This window comes from Leiobunum rupestre, chromosome 10 (assembly GCF_980474605.1).
Source record: "Leiobunum rupestre chromosome 10, qqLeiRupe1.1.hap1, whole genome shotgun sequence".
Taxonomy (NCBI): Eukaryota; Metazoa; Arthropoda; class Arachnida; order Opiliones; family Sclerosomatidae; genus Leiobunum; species Leiobunum rupestre.
This window is the reverse complement of record NC_143393.1, coordinates 47,408,264-47,427,654: the sequence shown is the minus strand read 5'-3', so window position 1 is coordinate 47,427,654 and position 19,391 is coordinate 47,408,264. Positions and strand designations below refer to the sequence as shown.

Genomic DNA, 19,391 nt, shown 5'->3' with positions numbered 1-19,391 from the left:
AATAAAAATAAATTAAATAAATAAAAATAGATTAAATTAAACAAATAAATAAAAACAAATAAATTAATTAAATAAAAATAAATAAAATAAATAAAATAAATAAAAATAAATAAAAATAAATGAAATAAATAAAAATAAATGAAATAAATAAAAATAAAAATAAATGAAATAAATAAAAATAAACGAAATAAATAAAAATAAATGAAATAAATAAAAATAAATGAAATAAATAAAAATAAATGAAATAAATAAAAATAAATTCAGTTTACACCAAACACGAATTTACTACCTCCATGGAAACGTAATCGATGTTTTGAGAGAGCAAAGGCCAACTAACAATTGTAAGTCATTGCCTTTTCAAAAAACTTTATTTCGGTTTTTACACGAGCTACTTGAAATACTTTTACTGTTTTAGGCTTTTAGCAAGCACGCATTTAATGATCATTTAATTAGAGTGGCTCCCAATCCCCTGATTATGATGCTCGAAGACTAAGCTCGTTCCTAATAACAAAAATCCAATTAGTCCCTAAAACTGACTTCTCAGATGATTTATAAGGTCAACGCTTCAGTCTGATAGCGCCACCTAGTAAGACTTTGCATATTTAAAAATGGAGATCTTCTCCTTACTCGTATGAATATTAGATTATCGAAGCACCCATAGAAACACTTAAATGATATCAAACCTGGTTGTAATTTTAAACGTATAACTTTATTGTTTTCTTTCAACATGAATAGTTTGTATAACAATACAAATTTACCGCATATACAATAAATAATTAATAATATTAAGATATGTTTAGAACGTTTTTTGGTTTTCGAGACACGATTTTTGAGTAAAATTTTAAGTACTACACCATCACATTTTATATACTTAAATATAAATTTAAACTTTTTATTAATTAATTAATTGATAATTAATTAATTTACGAATAATCTTTAATAGACTTCCATAAATATTAACATTTCATTTTTATTTTAAAATTATTTGCCAATAGACTTTTAAAAATGTCAACAGTCTACAGGATTTTTATTCATAACTTACTCCTATAGAGTGTTTTCGGCGGTTTGTGACGTCACGCAAGTATTCTCTATGGAGAAAAAAGACTGAAAATGGCCGACAATATTTTCCAAGAACTCTATATTTTGATATATTGTTATTGTTCGTTTCGTTTGTTTTCTTGATATGACTAAATTTCTCCAATTGATATTTTTTGATAAAAATATGTATTTTTTGATTATGCTTAATTCGGTTAAGCTATCCCGAATAGCGTCTATTTGCTACTGATTTTACAATAGTTTGCCGAAATTTTATTCGGCTTGTTTCACTACAAATCATTGGAATTATTATTTTTTCTCTTCTGACTTCTATACTCAGGTAACGGAAGCGCTCATCGTGTCGAGGAGGACCCCTAGCGGGCGAAAAAAAATTTGATTAAGTAACCCACCTGGCAGATAACGCCTTCATGGACAACAAAAGTGGCGTGTAGAACGTGCTCAAGCTGCACCGTAGCAATGAAGCTATTGCGTCCGATGTTGTATGGCAACGCCACGGGCGGACTTTCCTTGAACTAGATCATGCCGCATTTTCTCCTTTTCGCCAGTGTCCAGGTGCAGTTTGAGCAGGTTCTGCCAATTAAATTTTCCCCACACCACTTTTGTGTGGTGTTTCAAGTGGAAATAGTCATGACTAAAACTATTGACATAACTAATAATTTTTAATCGTGATTAAATTATACTCTAATCTTCATTAATAATATAGTCGTAATTTACTTATAGTTTAATCGTTATTCATCCCTTGTTTAGTCGTGATTTATTTATTTTAATCCAAGATTAATTAATCCCGATATAATCCTGGCTCAAACGCCGTGATATAAGGAAGCACCTTATTCTTCTTGGGTCTAAGCACACCTCTAGAACAGAGGAGCTGCTATTTACATTACTGCTTACATTAAGTTATTTGAAAGGTTAACAACTCATGAAAATGTATTAACGCCATTGTCTACGCCAAAGTCACGGATTTTACTAGCGCTTGAAACAGCTAAAATCCTTCTAAATAAACAAATTCCCAGACTTGTAATTATTCCGATAAAAGAGGACCCACGACTAACAAATCCGTGTTTGGGCAATAGTACATCAGCTATAATCTGATGCATATGCTTTTCGTCGTCTACCCTGCTATAACAAAATGATAGTAAAGTGAAGCCAATATGTTCTCCCGAAGTTTAACAATACTGCGGCTACTTCCAACTAAATTACCAGAACTTTGTTGACTTCCGCTCTCAAACTACAGCTCCAATTTACGTTATTAAGTCCTTTGTAAAAAACCTCGGCGTGAAATGAACCATACTTCTAGAAAACCTGAATGCAAAAGCAGCTTATCTCAAATTAGGCTAAAAGTGTAAATCAAAAAAATAACGCTCTCCTTTAAATTAAATAGAAAAGTTCATTTTTGAAATGTAAATGCGCAAATTGCTTCATTGCCAAGTCGATATTTAGGCCTGTGTATATTTAAATATACAGGATGCTCGTAATTGTTGGATAAAGGTTAAACTAAGACATTTTGTGGATTAACAAATTTTTAGTTTGGACTTAGGGGGAAAAATCTACAGATACCTTTGAAATAAAAATTCCAGGGCGAGCGCCGGTCTAAATACGTGGTTAAGAGGATTCTTTCAAAGATTCTGCCGATAGTTTTTAAAGCTAAAAGTACTGAGAAACCATCTAACATTTTCTGATGTGGTTTTTTTTTGTCTTAAATTGACTAAATGGGTTTCTTAAAGCTACTAAGGATTTCAAACTTGACTTTTAAACTGAAATATTTACAAAAATATTTTTTATATTTTATAAATATACCATTGAAAAACATTATTTTATTTAAATCAATAATTAAATAAAAAGATTCAAATCAATCTTGATTTTATCGAAATGCACATTTAAATCCAAATCCAAATTTTAACCAGAATCTTAATTTTTAAATCAAAATCTATATTTTTTATCGAAATGAAAGATTAAACCGAAATCGTAATTTAAATGAAAATCGTTTATCCAAATGGTTTAAAACAAAATCATGATTTTTATCAAAATACTAGAAATGAAAATCGTTAATTTATCAAAATACTTGAAATGAACATCGTTACTTTTCAAAATAATTGAAATAAAAATCGCTAATTTGTCAAAACACTGGAAATTAAAATCGTTATTTTATCAAAATATTTGTAATGAAAATCGTTCTTATATCAAAATCTTGATTATCATCTAACTGGTTGGTAATAAAATCTTGATTTTATCGAAATGGAGATTTAAATAAAAATAAGTTTATTTATCAAAATTGGGATTTAAATCAAAATCAGTATATTTATCAAAATAGAGATTTAAATCAAAATCAGTATATTTATCAAAATAGAGATTTAAATCAAATTATCAAAATCAGTATATTTATCGAAATGGAGATTTAAATCAAAATCAGTATATTTATCCAAATTGTTTGAATCAAACTCTCGATTTATAAGTCGTTTAAGTCAAAATCATTAAGTTTAAAATTCACTTTTAACGAAATGATTTAAATTAAATTCGCGATTTAATAAAAGGGTTTATATAAGTCGTGGCGAAATGGCCAATCATTACCGAAGCCTAATCATTCTCATTCATAACACCTCCCTATTAGACTATACAAGGTCCCAAACCTTAGTGATATTTGATGTCTTGTTGGCAATCTGAGAACCTTCACCCTGTATACGTAATATATACGTACCCGATGTAGTGTTGGTGGTTTTTGCTGGAAAGCCAGGAAGAGAATTTATATTTCACTGCGAGTAACGACGTTCCCTTTGGAAAGCGTCGCATAATTATCTCATCAAAAAGTCATTATAGCATTCGTCCGAAAGTTGAGCGAAACTCACGACGCAGTCCCATTTTGCCAAAATGTGAAAATTACGAAAAGTAGTTCGCCGTCTAACGATCACGTTTTAAGGAGGAAACGTTGTTTTGCCGCCGTAATTTGCTTATTTTGTACTTTAATATATAGTGTGAAATTGATATATAATTTACATGAGCAAATGTACAAACTTTTTGGGCGCTTGTTTATTAAAAAAATTGAAGCGTATGTTAACGGAACGGCCTTAGTGACTGCGACCTGCCCGAACTGCATAAAATTCTCCTGAACGCGTTGCGGAAATCGGGACTGAAGACGGTGTAAATGACGGGATTGAGGAGGGAATTAAGGTAGCCCAACCAGAGCAGAATACTGAACAGGACCGGGTCCGGTTCGCAGGAAGTGCACGTGGCCATTACGAGTGCCGTTACGAAGAAGGGCATCCAGCAGAACACAAACACGCCCGTGATGATAGCCAAGGTTTTGGCGGCTTTGCGTTCGCGTTTCGACTCGAGTGACTCCTTCGTTTGTTTTTTCTCCCGTTTCGCCAACACTACCAAGCGGCCGATGCCCGATTGAGGCGTCGTTGCGGCCCGACTAGGCTGCTGCTGCTGCTCCTCTTCTAAGCCTTGGCTGCAGTTCATGTCGCTTTCTTTGTGGTTGTTTGGGATATCTTCTTCTTCTTCTTCTCGAGGTGGTGGTCCTTGTTCCGTGTCGTTGGGTGGAGTATCGAGCGCGGTACCAGCTGACGGCTCCATCTCCGTCGCTAAAGAGAGAGATACACATAGTTAGAAAAACAATGTATGTATTGGCTTAGCTAAAAACAAAACTTTTCGCGCGTCATTTCGCGTCTGTGCCTTTACTGGGAAAATGTCGTAACTCGCGGGTTCGTTAAATTATCCTAAAAATTGTTTTTGCATAATTATCTTCAATCGATTATTTGTGCATAATTATCTTCAATCGATTATTTGTGCATAATTATCTTCAATCGACTATTTTGGCATAATTATCTTCAATCGACTATTTTGGCATAATTATCTTCAATTAACTATTTAGGCATAATTATCTTCAATCGACTATTTGCGCACAATTATCTTCAATCGAATATTTTTGAATAATTATCTTCAATCGACTATTTCGGCACAATTATCTTCAATCGACTATTTTGGCATTTACTGTGTTATTGAAGTGGTGTTTTCTGTCTTAATTAACCTATGCACAGGTGCCGTCAAGCTTTATTTATAATTATCTTCAATCGATTATTTTTGTATAGTTATCTTCACTTTTAATTATGTTTTGCTAAATACAATAACTAAACGTTTTGCTAAACTATAATAACTAAAGGTTTTTCTAAATTATAATAACTAAACGTTTTGTTTAACTATCATAACTGAGCGATTTGTTTAATTATAATAATTAAACTTTTTCGTAAATTATCCTAATTTTCATTTCTTTACAATAATATCCTAATTTTCATTTCTTGACAATATTATCCTAATTTTCATTTCTTTACAAAATTGTCCTAATTTTCATTTCTTTACAATATTATCCTAATTTTCATTTCTTTACAAAATTGTCCTAATTTTCATTTCTTTACAATATTATCCTATTTCGAATTTGTGTTAAGTTATCCTTAGTTTTAATAATTATCTTGAGTCGTAGCTTTGCATAATTATCGTAAATAATTTATTTTTAATTGATTAATTATCCTAATTAATTTTTTAATTGATTGATTATCATAATTAAAAATTTTAATTGCGTACTTATCCTAATTAAAATGTTTAATTTCGTAATTATCCTAATTAAAATTTTTAATTGTTTAATTATCCCCATTCATTTTATAATATATAAGGAGATCCAAAAATACAACCATTCAATGGAACTATTTCAAACATTTGAAACATTAATTTAAATCGTGAAATTCCAAGATGCATATTCGCCAAGCTAATATTTATCGAGTTACCACATTTTTGCTTTTGGGTTCGCCATTTGTTTTGGGCCTTTGCTTAAAGTGAGTTCTCTCTTTGTATGTGTTTGCTAGTACGGGAAAACAATTACCATTATGTTTTCACTTCGATCTGGTAGTGACTGAAGTCTTGTTCGCGAGTCCCACGGTATACTTATCTAATGCTGTTTCTATATCCTAATGTGCCTCACCGTAGCACGACGGTCTTATTCCAATCAGCGGCCTGTTTAACTAAGTTATTTGGGACACGGCCAGACGTGATTTCGCTATTCCATTAGCGCACTAGGGGATGTTTTCCTATAGCGCTGAGGACTCGGGAATGATGGCAACTATCAAAGAAAGTCTGATCGTGAAAACTCGCAGGATAGAATTACTTTATTCGACTAAGACTGGCCACCGACGCTCTAAATATAATGTAAGGTTTGGAAAGACAATACTAAATAAAACCAAAATGACAATACTTTGGGAAGATAGGCCTTTATGGCCATATAAGATTTATCCAAATTTTAATCTTGCATTGTCACAGATGTACCGTGATTTTAGTCATTTCTAAATGAATAGTTTTCCAAACATTGTAATATAAAATACAACTATCAATCAAAAAAACATTTCATAATTAGAATCCAACTTAGTAGTTTTGGAACCTTCCTGACTGTTAGACGAAATCGTATTTTAATTGTGAACTTTAATAAAGCTTCTTCAACACCAAATTTTAGTATATTTTCGCATCAGCTATCAAACGTATCTCGTCACGTTCACCATCAAAATTGCGTCGATCTCTTCGATACACACTAGCTCACCCCATTAGTTGTACGGTTGATTGAACTAAATCCTAGCGATAAAAGTAGGACTCTGCTGTTCTACGCAGGATTTAACTAAATCCTAGTTAATATAGAATGACGGTTCCTCCACTACCGATTTCTGTCACCGTGGGATAGGAACAGGTTATCAAGCTACAAACTGTTTGGAGGATAGTTGCGCGCTTGCTTGCCAATACGTCTGATAAAACAGGATACACGAAGAGGAAAAATAATTGGACCATACAACAGCACTGGTAAATCACCCATAGGATCTCATTCCCCATGCTTTACTTCGTGTATCTGGCTTTATAGCAAACAATAGTAGCGGGACGGATACTATCGTTTTTCAAAAGCTCGTATAAAGTAGCATTGAAATCATTTTCAATAGCTTGTTTTAAAGCAAGTGTCGGCTCGGCGTGAAGTAGCTCTTTTTTAGACAGATGTCGCTAGCGTCGAAATAAAAACAAGATAGTTAAGCTACATTTTTTCCCAAAAGGCGGGACATAAAAGTACCCTTCGCGTTGATTGGCTCGTTTGTTAATTTGACGATAACTTAAATTATAGTAATAATTTAATTATAATTAAAGCCCACAGTTGCTTTAAACACAGTATTGAACTGATTGAAAGCCAATTTATAAGAGGTAACATTTTTGCCCAACTTTGTTGGTGCATGGATTAATTATCGCACAGGATCAGCCAGCATTCTTTAAACTTGGCCAACAAATGCGTTTGTGGGGCCAACACGTTGTGGAAATTTGATATCCTATCACACGTAGTAACTCGGATTGCGACCCATGTTGGCCAACAATATTTTGCAAAAATGTTGATTTTTGTAAATAAGCCTTTAGAGCAAGTGTCGGCTCTAGGTGAAGTAGCTCTTTTTTCAACAGATGTAGCTAGCGTCGAAATCAAAACAAGATGCTTAAGCCATATTTTGACCCAAAAGGCGGGACATAAAAGTACCCTTCGCATTGATTGGCTCGTTTGTTAATTTGACGATAACTTAAATTATAGTAATTTTTAACAATATATTTAATATGGGATATATGAGTATGGTTAAAGTCCACTAACAATTTGTAAGTAGAGCATAAGTTGCCTTAATATAATACTCTACAATGGGAATCTCTGACGACGTTATTGTTTCGCTATTTTGAATTTTAGCTTCCTTTGACAATAGATGGCACCACGCAATCCAGTAAAGTCGTTTTTTGAAGAAACGGATAGATTCATTGCCATCTCTAATAAAAAGGGCTTTATCATAATACAGGTGCCGACTGTTGCTTTAAAACTTATCGAACAAAGTGTTTGTGTGACCAACAAGTTTGGAAAATATTGAATCCATTGCTCACGAGCCGTGTTGGCCAACAATGTTTTTCAAAAATATTGATTCGTGTATAAACTACTTGTCAACGAGCGTATTTTGGTTTTCGACTGTACCTTCCGTATTGTCTGTGGTCTCTGTGACTTCGCCGATTTGTGTCTCTGGAAGTTCATTGGAAGTAATTTGCAGCGCGCTGTACGTCGTGGTTCCGGTCGTTGAGTCGGATTGCATTTCACTCGTGACTGCGGAAGACAACAAAGACAAATCAATTGGCGGACATCATTCGAATGTCCGCTGACGGACAGTGCAGGACATTTTTTATTTTATCAAGTAGTTTGGATAAGTTCTTTCTTTCCCCCATATGAGAATGAAGGGGCGAAATTTTTTAACAGATTTTAATTAATATTAGTTATTACCCTAGTCGTTTATCAATTATCATTTGGTAAGGAAACCATTGTACGCAGTGAAATACCGATATCTCAATGTTTTGTTATTATTATTCAATTGGAAATGTTGTTTATTTTGAAAAATATTCTATTTAGGTAGGTCACCTGAGATCTATACAAAATATCGACCTTCCAGTTTGTGAGTTGGAAAATACCGAATTAAGTGGCACTTTTCTTACGGCACCATTTACACTGCACATTTATAAACAACCGTGAGAGCAGTTTCTCCAGTGTTGTATGTCTGCGTATGGTATAGTTAGCACTATGTTATCATAATCATAGGGTTTGACTTCGAAAAATATATTTGCGAAAAAAGCTGAATACTAGAGCAGTTTCAAGAAATTATTTAAAAATTTTGCGAATTATCAAATCAATTAGTTTGTTGGTATTAAATACTTACCTTTTATTAAAAAAATTGCATATTTACAAGTTCAAAAGGAGCGCGTTAGACGCGCGCAGGCAAAAATCACGATTTAAATAAAATATTAATAAATTTAAACGAAGTATTATATTTCATTGTAAATAAGAAAACGTGCAAAATAGGTTTTGTAGCAATGCCTAGCAAACCAACTTACAATTAAAATTAATTTAGATTAATTTAAATTTTAATCAACGTTTCCGATGCACGTGAATTATCAATAAATTCATAAAGAATAAAGAATCAGATATAATGGATTTAAATCGATAAAGTAAAAAACCATTAAAATAAAAAACCAATTTTCCAATAAATTGATTTTTTTTTAAATCGATACAAAACCAACAACCCTGATTTTCGACACACACAACCTTTACTTTTTGATTACCTTAATGTGTTGCTGATGTAATCTTTAAATGTTTTCGCTCACTATTGTATTAGTAGTTTTGGAAACATTATCCCGCAATGTCATCTATCGACTTTTAATGCCTATTAAATCAGGTGGCTGAGTTACAACATTTGCGTAGGAGGGTGGTGGCAAGCCCTTCATTGTACCGTAACCTTATATAATCCTACCGTAACCTTACATAATCCTACCGTAATCTTAAGTAAGCCGACCGTAACCTTACATAATCCCACCGTAACCTTATATAATCCCACCGTAACCTTGCACAATCCTACCGTAATCTTAAGTAATCCTACCGTAACCTTACATAATCCCACCGTAACCTTACATAATCCCACCGTAATCTTACATAATCCTACCGTAATCTTACATAATCCTACCGTAATCTTAAATAATCCTACCATAGCCTTACATAATCCCACCGTAACCTTAAATAATCCTACCGTAACCTTACATAATACCACCGCGTCCCACCGTAACCTCACATAATCCTACCGGAATCTTACATAATCCTACCGTAACCTTACCTAATCCTACCGTAACCTTACATATTCCTACAACATAAACTTACGTAATAGTACCACAATCTTAATCAATCCTACTGCAATACTACATAATTCAACCGCAATCCTACATAATCCTACCGCAATCTTACATAATCCTACCTCAAACCTACATAATCCTAAAGCAATCCCACTTTCGTTTGGTTGTTGAGCGATTTGGTTGATTTCAGGATAAATCTAAGTGATAATGTCGCAAAAAAAATCGATATTTAAGTGTAATATTTACATTATCCTTCATATTTCTATATTTAAAAGTTACACTTTTAGCGTGTTTAAAAACCAGTGATGTGAACAGGGCCGTAGCGTAAAGTTTTGTGCTCTGGTGTAACTGCTCTGGCCGGGCCCTAATAAAATCAAAAATTTAATAAAATATAAATATACGTTGAATATAATGATCTTTACTTTCCCTCCCAAAGATATTATTGGAAGTAGTAGTGGTCTGGACAATACTACATTGAAATGAAAGTGAATAATATAGTAACTATGAATGTCACTGCCCCCAAGATATTATTGGGAGTAGTAGGTGACACGACGTCCAAAATTTGGTCTAGACAATACTACTACATTGGATATAGTAACTATGAATGTCATTTAGAATGTTTGTTGGTAGATTTGCTTGTTCGTAGCTGTCTCTGTATACAGGGTGTTTCAAAAGATTATGCAACAATTTTAAGGAGTTGTAGGGGATGAGTTGAGAAGTATGCATGTTTTTCCCCATTTTCCTACGATGAGTTAAAAGAGCGCCAGAGAGCTTCAAAGTGGGCCTACTAGCCCGTGGAAGTGGGCTGCAACAAGCGCCAAACCAAGCAGCAGGGAAACGCGAACATTAAGGTTTGGGTTTGTGTGATAGGTAAATAAGGACTTTGTAAACAAACCGAGGTAACCAGCGTACAAAAGTAAACTTAAACAGTATTTAAAGTCCCTGCTGCTTGGTTTTGCGCTTGTTGCAGCCCACTTCCAGGGGCTAGTAGGCCACACTTTGAAGCTCTCTGGCGCTCTTTTAACTCATCGTAGGAAAATGGGGAAAAGCAGGCATACTTCTCAACTCACCCCTACAACTCCTTCAAATATTTGCATAACCTTTTAAACACCCTGTATACCATTTCACTATGTACCATATCACAATATCCACCGTGCGTAGCTGGAATTCGGGGGGTACAGAGTGCGGCAGCCCCCAGATAAGTAAAAAAAAAGCTACTCCATAAAAATCAGATTAAAATTGTATGTAGTATCGTCCAGACCATTGAGACACACTCGCATAGAGTGGAACTGTGGAAGGCCCTTTGGAAGCGCATGAAACATTAATCCTTATGGGCCAACTGGTTTTCGAGACGTGAATAAATATAGTCCGAAGAGCGATGGTGTAGTTTTTACATTTTTTAGAAAATAAACTGACTTTTTTATCCAAATATTGTACATTACCTTTAGGCCAACATATTTATTTCACGCCTCGAAAACAAGACGAAAATTGTTCACAAGTTTCCACTCTATGAGAGTGGGCGCCCGCACGTGGAAAATGGGGCAAATGCCCCCCTTTTATGAGCTATAAATACACTAATAAAGGTATGAAGTTCCTTCCCCCTTTTGACTAAGTATGAAGAAAAATTTATGCGCCCCTGTCTATGAGAGTGGTTTACTCTATGGTCTAGACACACTTTTTTCTTCGTGTATCCTACTACATACGATAATATTATTAGTGCAAAAGTAAAGAACTTCCATGATTTAAATAACAGCTTTAATGAGATTAATGAAGTCTCACTGTCTCAGTCTTATGTACAAGGAGCGCCGGCTAAAACCAAGGTTCCTAGAAAAATCTCTTATATTGGGCTAAAACCTGGACCATTATCCAACAATTTTCTTGGTACCTCTCTTTTTTTAGTAAAGCAGGCTACACCACACTTCTATTTGAAGAATTGTGTTTGGACAATACGAATTTTTTTTATAGAATACTAGACGTAGATTTTCTAAAACTACGAAACTAGAAGATTAATACTACACAATATACGGTCAAGAATATCAAATATACCTACTTTTAGCCGAAACAAAGTGCAAATTAAATATAGTGTCTACTAACAAACTAGCATGGTAGCAGTGGTGCCCGTCGTGTTTTGTTTAAAATAGCGGCGTCCTCGTTTGGCCGCGAAACAAAGACACCATTCTCAGTCACCAAGCGGATACAATCATCTTACTTTAGAGTCATTTTCGTCAGAATTTAAATATAATTGCTTAACCCTACTCATTTATCGGTGAAATATTTAAAACAAACCTTTGTATACAGTGAAATAACGATGTTGCGTAATTTGTAATATAAACATAAAAGCATAAGAGATCCCATAAAACGTATCCAAAACACCTGTAACCTCTTAAGTAATCAAATTGACATATCGGATATTAATAAGCATAGGTTTAAGATAAATGTACATAAATCTTTATAAAAAAAAACCATCTACTGTTTTAAAAAGGACCTAAATTTCTTTGAACATGTTTAATTTCGCCTAAAGGCAATTTAGGGAGTTTGTTAAAAAAATTTCTTTAATCAAATTTATTTCAAATGTATAGAAATTGTAAAATATTATGTCCTTGAACGTAAAAAGGGTCCCCTGTAGCACACGAAGTCGTTTTATGGTCGGGGTACAGTCGAAAAGTCGCTTTATAGTCGACGACCAAATGCCTACCTAAAAACGTCCGAACGTTTTTCGACACTAAAACAGTAAATCCTTTTTTGGGACTATTTATGGTCGGTATGCCGACCATTATCCGACTTAAAATAGACCTTACATTTAATTATTACCCCTGTGGCGCAAAGGGTCGATTTAAGGTCACGCTTTGCCAATCAATCGCTCAAAACTGTGATACTTTGGCGGTTAAATAAAACAAATGGAAATATTTTTAAAATAACTTCCTTTCTGTATTATATTTTTTCGAAAAAGATTATATATTCAATCTGAGAATGTTTCCTTATTAAAAATATCTCAGCTCAAGTAGGTTACATTCGTATAGCTAAATATGTTAGGCTAAGATATTATTAATGAAGATTTATTCGTAACTTTTACTACGCCCCAAGAAACTCTAGAACTTTGTACTCTAGATTCAAGAGCTTTCCGATTGACGGAAATAATCTCATTGTTTCACTCCCGTTCATGGGACTTGACCAACTACAAACATGTATATAGCTATATATACGGTTTTATGTGGTCATTTTCAGTCACTTATAATATCAAAAAGTAAGTCGTTTCGACGTAATTATACAGTACATTCTAAGTCGGGATGACGTCGGTTCTTAGGTCTATTAAAAGGCGGTAAAGAGTCGACGTTTTGTAGGCGGCCGACGGTCGACCGACCCTTTTACCCCTAGGACATTTGGACCCTAAACCCAAAGGTCGGCCGACCGTTGGCCGACTTTAGTGTTTAGTACCTTTTGCCGACCTCGGCCCGACTCTAATGTGCTACAGGGGGTATATTTAAATTTTCATTTAACTTGGCAATTTTAAAGGTTGGTCAAATGTTAGTCATGTAATATTATACAAAATTACCTGATTTAAACTTAAAATGTATTGTTTCTTTTGTTTGTTATTGTTCTCTGACTTGGTACATATATGACGGGACACTGTGAAATGAGTGTACTTTTTTAAATATAAGTGCTGGCTTAAGTAATATAAGCCCTGTAATTTTATGAAAAGTGTTGTAAAAAATGTTATCTGGCAGGAAATAAAAAGGAATTGAGTTGATATATTTTGGGGGGGGGGGGACTATATTAAAGTAATACCAAACATTACACCTTCTGTCGATTTAGAACATACTAAATTAAATAGTACCAGAAGTATATATCTTAAGAGAGAAGTATCCGAGGGGTTCGACATTTTAGAAAACTAGAAATCTTCTTGAAAATCCTGAAATCTGGGCGAAAATCAGTTGCAAAATCTAAAAATCAGCCTGAAAACCAGAAATCATCACGAAAACCCTGCTCTGAAATCTCAAAATCAGCCTGAAAACCAGAAATCATCACGAAAACCCTGCTCTGAAATCTCAAAATCAGCCTGAAAACCAGAAATCATCACGAAAACCCTGCTCTGAAATCTCAAAATCAGCCTGAAAACCAGAAATCATCACGAAAACCCTGCTCTGAAATCTCAAAATCAGCCTGAAAACCAGAAATCATCACGAAAACCCTGCTCTGAAATCTCAAAATCAGCCTGAAAACCAGAAATCATCACGAAAACCCTGCTCTGAAATCTCAAAATCAGCCTGAAAACCAGAAATCATCACGAAAACCCTGCTCTGAAATCTCAAAATCAGCCTGAAAACCAGAAATCATCACGAAAACCCTGCTCTGAAATCTCAAAATCAGCCTGAAAACCAGAAATCATCACGAAAACCCTGCTCTGAAATCTCAAAATCAGCCTGAAAACCAGAAATCATCACGAAAACCCTGCTCTGAAATCTCAAAATCAGCCTGAAAACCAGAAATCATCACGAAAACCCTGCTCTGAAATCTCAAAATCAGCCTGAAAACCAGAAATCATCACGAAAACCCTGCTCTGAAATCTCAAAATCAGCCTGAAAACCAGAAATCATCACGAAAACCCTGCTCTGAAATCTCAAAATCAGCCTGAAAACCAGAAATCATCACGAAAACCCTGCTCTGAAATCTCAAAATCAGCCTGAAAACCAGAAATCATCACGAAAACCCTGCTCTGAAATCTCAAAATCAGCCTGAAAACCAGAAATCATCACGAAAACCCTGCTCTGAAATCTCAAAATCAGCCTGAAAACCAGAAATCATCACGAAAACCCTGCTCTGAAATCTCAAAATCAGCCTGAAAACCAGAAATCATCACGAAAACCCTGCTCTGAAATCTCAAAATCAGCCTGAAAACCAGAAATCATCACGAAAACCCTGCTCTGAAATCTCAAAATCAGCCTGAAAACCAGAAATCATCACGAAAACCCTGCTCTGAAATCTCAAAATCAGCCTGAAAACCAGAAATCATCACGAAAACCCTGCTCTGAAATCTCAAAATCAGTTTATAACTTCTGAAATATCTTTGAAATTCCAACTCCCGTCAATTTAAATAGAACATGTATTTTCCCATGATCGACGCGGATTCCGTTGATCACCAATTTTCGGTGAATAACTTATGCCAGCTAGGTAGATGAATACTAATCTCGTAAAAACTATTTTATATACTGCGGATAGTAATTTTCTCACTGTAACTAGGTGTACAGAAAATACACTGATCAATCAAAAACACCGTAACAGTCATGACGTCGCCAAACTATTTTTAGAACGCGTTATTCTTCGGATTGATAATAAAACTCAACCCTCCCAAAGAAAACCTCAAAAGTGCGTAAATATTTCGCAGCACTAGCTTTCAAGGTATTGAGTACAAAGTGAAATTTTTTTATGGATTCTTAACGGTTTTTATTCTTTGTGAAAGCTGCGCTGATTCACGGAGAGGTTGCACAATCGGTGATAGTTTACGATACAGCGCCTCTGAGTCTAGACAGGCGCTCGTTAACCAGGTTTTCGTTTATTGTTTTTAATATAAATTTGTTGTGTGAAACCGCCCTCATATCAAATCGTCGCCTAAAAGGAAAAACCACGTAACTCGAAAAACAACCTAACATGAGTTATGTGGTTTATACTTTAACCCTTTTAATCCTTTTTTCTTTACTAGATGGCACAAATTAAAATTTTTTTTCTGATTTTTTACAAAAAATTACTTCTATAGATGGTAAAACCCCTGGAATTTTTAACTGCTACTTCAACACTGCACGCCCTCTTGAGAGGGAACTCCGGATTGGCTGATATTTGAAACTGCGCAGAGATACCTCATAGAGCACGTGGCGCCATCTAAATATAGTGATCGTTATATATTTCGCAAATATTTAGAAACCTTACGCCGAAATTTTGTTTAAGTAATGACAATTTTCTTCATAGAGCACGTGGCGCCATCTAAGTATACTGATCGTTGTATATTTCGGAAATATTTGTATAAGTGATGACTATTTTCTTACGCATAAGGTGATTTACGTGAATAGGCACTTAAGTAAAACATCTTCAAGAAGTAATATTTCAGAAAGCCCGGACCTGCATGATACGGTTTTTATAGTGCTTGTTGAAATAATGTAAACTTATCGTTATTTCTTTGTATAGAAAAGATTATTTTAAAAATGTAACCCAAAAAGCCTGTAAGATGATTGTACGAACACGGAAGTTTAGGAAATCAAAGACTACAATGAGGCTCTTTCCATGAGCGCACCCAGATCGACCTTTCGGTGTCGACGCATCTGAACGGTCATGGAAACGGGTTAGTGCGATAAAAGTGGTCGACCTTCTTGGCACGACAAAAGAGGTGTTCCGGGGAGAAAATATCGCTCCTTTTTGTTTCTTGGAAACGGTCATCACATCGTTCTCACTACATTTTGGGTGTTTCTCTCCTTATTCCTTCTATACTCGGTGTGCCTCTTAGCCAATTTCCGAATTAAAAACAACTGGTAAATCTAGCGCTTCTAATTTCTATCTGAACATATCAACCCGTTATCTTTTTCTCACATGATCAGGTAAAATCTGAATTATATATCCAAACTGCTTCACTAATTTCACCGTCAATTTTACATTTATATGAACGTATAAATTTGGGGCGTAAGCGTAAGTTAAATTAGTTTGGGTGAAAGTCGAGTTTGACTTAATCCACCGCATTGGGCTAGAAAGAAGATATTAGGATAAATGCTTCAAAGTGCCAGTTAGTAGCACTACAAATGGAGCGATCTACTCATCAGTGGGGGTTCGATTCGACAATGGAAACAGGCGGCGATATCGCGTCGCGTAATTTTCATGACCGTTCAGATGCGTCGACACCGAAAGGTCGCTCTGGGTGCGCTCATGGAAAGAGCCTAAATAATTGCCAAGCTACATTTAGTGAGTCACCGCAGGGTAACCACAGAAAACTCAAAAAAATCTTATAGGAAAAATAGGAAATTTGTAGTTGATTTACAGGATTTTATAGGATAAATGTTTTGCAAAATAAAGAAAAGTATAGATTTCAAATACTTATTAAATTAAAGTTTATGATTTATAACGGGAATTTAGTTGAATAATTAGTGGAGGGAGCGAAGATTTATAACGTTTTAAAATTATTTTTAAATTTGATGATTTTGTTAACGAAAGACCTAATTAAAACGGGTGAAGCCTGAAAAATTCCCCAAATATTGGAAACACAGGCTAATAATGTAATTAAAACTATAGGGAGTTATAGGAATATATTGAAAACATATGAACAATTATAAAATATAGGAGGTTTAGACCCCCATATTGTGAGAAAAAATCCAACTTAAAAAAACATAATTTTAGTTGGCATGTGCGAGTATTCTATCGAGTTTCGCCTCGATTCGAAACTCGAAAACCCAAATCGAAAAACTCAAAAAAATTCGAGTATTCATTTGAGGCCGACGTTTTTTTACGAGTACTCGAAACGTTTATTTTATCCAAGGCACTACTCTCGAGTTTCGAAAAAACCGTAAACAACGTGCATTTTTGTTTTTGCCATGACCCCGCCAAGACCTTGAGTAGAAAGGGTCAATAATAATAATAATTAGCGAGGCTAATACCCTTGGCACCACCTTAGGCCCAAGTCATCTAGCGACTTTTAATGCCTTTAAACAGGTAACCGGGCTACAATGCAATCCCTTCATGACACGCGAGCTAACAGCTCCCTACGCTCACTATTACCGCTAACGTCTACACGTTATTATATGATTTTTAAGCATGTGCCATATGATAATGAAATCTGACTTACAGCGTGCCTGGTTTTTTGAGCTCAGTTTGTTTTTGGTTAAAGCAAGTCACGGCTCCAACTCGTTTCGAATGTCGCTCAATAGATGTCGCCAAAAGTAAAATCAAAACAAGTTAGTCAAGCCACGATGGGTCTTGAAATCGGGTCCTTCATTTAGTATTGCGCTATAACAGCATTTAATTAGTTTCTACATAAACCAACAGATGGAAGCACATGCTAGGAGCGTAATTTTTCACGTGTTTTTTCTTTTTCTGAAAGAGCCGAGACTTGCTTTAAGTTTCCTCCGGTGTGAAGTTCTGGCTTTTGTTTAGATACCCCAGTGATTGCCAAAGGCTTAGGAACATAATTATTGTTTTACGTTTGTGATACCGCGAAATGGCTTCTATGAAACGCCACAGAAATTATTCTTTTCATGAGGAAATTTCTGAGTAAAGTACTCAAGTTCAAAATGCAGCTCAGCAGTTGAAAGCCTAACGGTTTGAGTACACGAAAGCTAAGCCTAACGGTTGGAGTACACGAAAGCTTGTAAGCCTAACGGTTCGAGTACTCGAAACCCTTTTTTAAGGTAAGCCTAATTACTTGAAACTCGGTAATGGAAATGTGAGAAACTCAAAACTCGACTCGAACTCCTAAAATCAAGACTCGCACATGCCTAAATTTGAGGTAATTTAAAATTTCCTCGTTTTAAACTTATCTGGCACCATCTGGTAAGATCGTATCATTATACATCATTAAAATAACGAGAAATTGAAGAAACAATTACCTAAACCCTTTACGCTTAAATACGGAATGAACTTAAATCCCGGACTGAGCCGATCGCGACTTGAAAGGTTTCAACATGTAGTATTATAGTCTTTGGAGCGGTTTCCGGCAAATGGCGCGCGTACAATACACCCTGATTTAATCCGCTCTGTTGATGACAGGGAAATCTTAATAGATGGAAAATACAGGCGTCTGATTCTAAGCTAGCCAAAGAGACAGTTTATTATCGTCGGCGCGATGACACCCCATCAAATATCTTCGCCGACGGAGAACCAAAGATATGCAAATTGGACGCTCTCCGAATTTGTAAAGTCGCGTTCAATCTTATTAGATTATTCCGCGGGCATTATAAACTAGATCTTCTCTGGTAAGTGGGCTGGAAAGAGGCCACGGATTCTATACGCGCTGTGACATGGCTGCCAGATAGATCTCGCGGTTTTCCCCCAGAACACCTTTTCAAAAACCACCCATTCTCGATCAAGTTGATCTGGGCTTAAAATCTACTTCAGAAATAAAGTTGAGTTTACTGGTCAAAAAATTGGAGAGCTAAATTGTTCTTTTTTGAATACAAAACGGCGGGAAAAGACCTTTCAATAAATTCCTAGCTAAACAGGCCAAACACTTTAAAAAAGACAACATAGCGCTACTTCAGTAGGACTTGCAAACTTTTTTATCCTTGCTTTTAAGGAGGAAGAATACAGTAAAAGCCTCTTTTTCGTTCAAGTTGAACGTTTCTGTTTTAACAATTACATGAGGAGTAAAAACGCGAACAAGTAAAGAGACCAAGAAGTGGGGGAGAAAACTAAGCTTTATTAGTCCTAATAAAGTTTTTCGCCTTGAAGGCCTATCGGCCGAAGTACCTTATATTTTTCCCCAATAAAGCTTAGTTTTCTCCCCCACTTCTTGGTCTCTTTACTTGTTCGCGTTTTTACTCCTCACTCTCTAGACCATTGGTGGTTCTCGTGTTTTTGCTTTAACAATTACATAGTTGAATTATATTTTTCTTATTAGGCTGAACCTTCCTCTATAGCTTAAAATAATTTTG

At 35.1% G+C, this 19,391-nt stretch overlaps 1 protein-coding gene across 2 annotated transcripts in view; it reads right to left on the bottom strand.

Moving 5' to 3' along the window:
• Positions 1–863: 863 nt before the first annotated feature.
• Positions 864–19,391, bottom strand: part of LOC149926074 (5-hydroxytryptamine receptor-like) — a 56,719-nt gene continuing 38,191 nt past the window's right edge. The window contains exons 4-5 of one of the 2 annotated variants that reach the window (XR_016476874.1): positions 3,752–4,637; positions 864–1,409 (exon numbers count right to left, since the gene is read on the bottom strand). Coding sequence is in view for 1 of the 2 variants with exons in the window: in XM_090160174.1 (XP_090016300.1) it covers positions 4,105–4,637; positions 8,075–8,200 (659 nt within the window). In the remaining variant the exon portion in view is untranslated. Of the gene's footprint in view, positions 1,410–3,604; positions 4,638–8,074; positions 8,201–19,391 lie in introns of those variants that run through there. The other variant, XM_090160174.1, reaches the window with a different exon arrangement.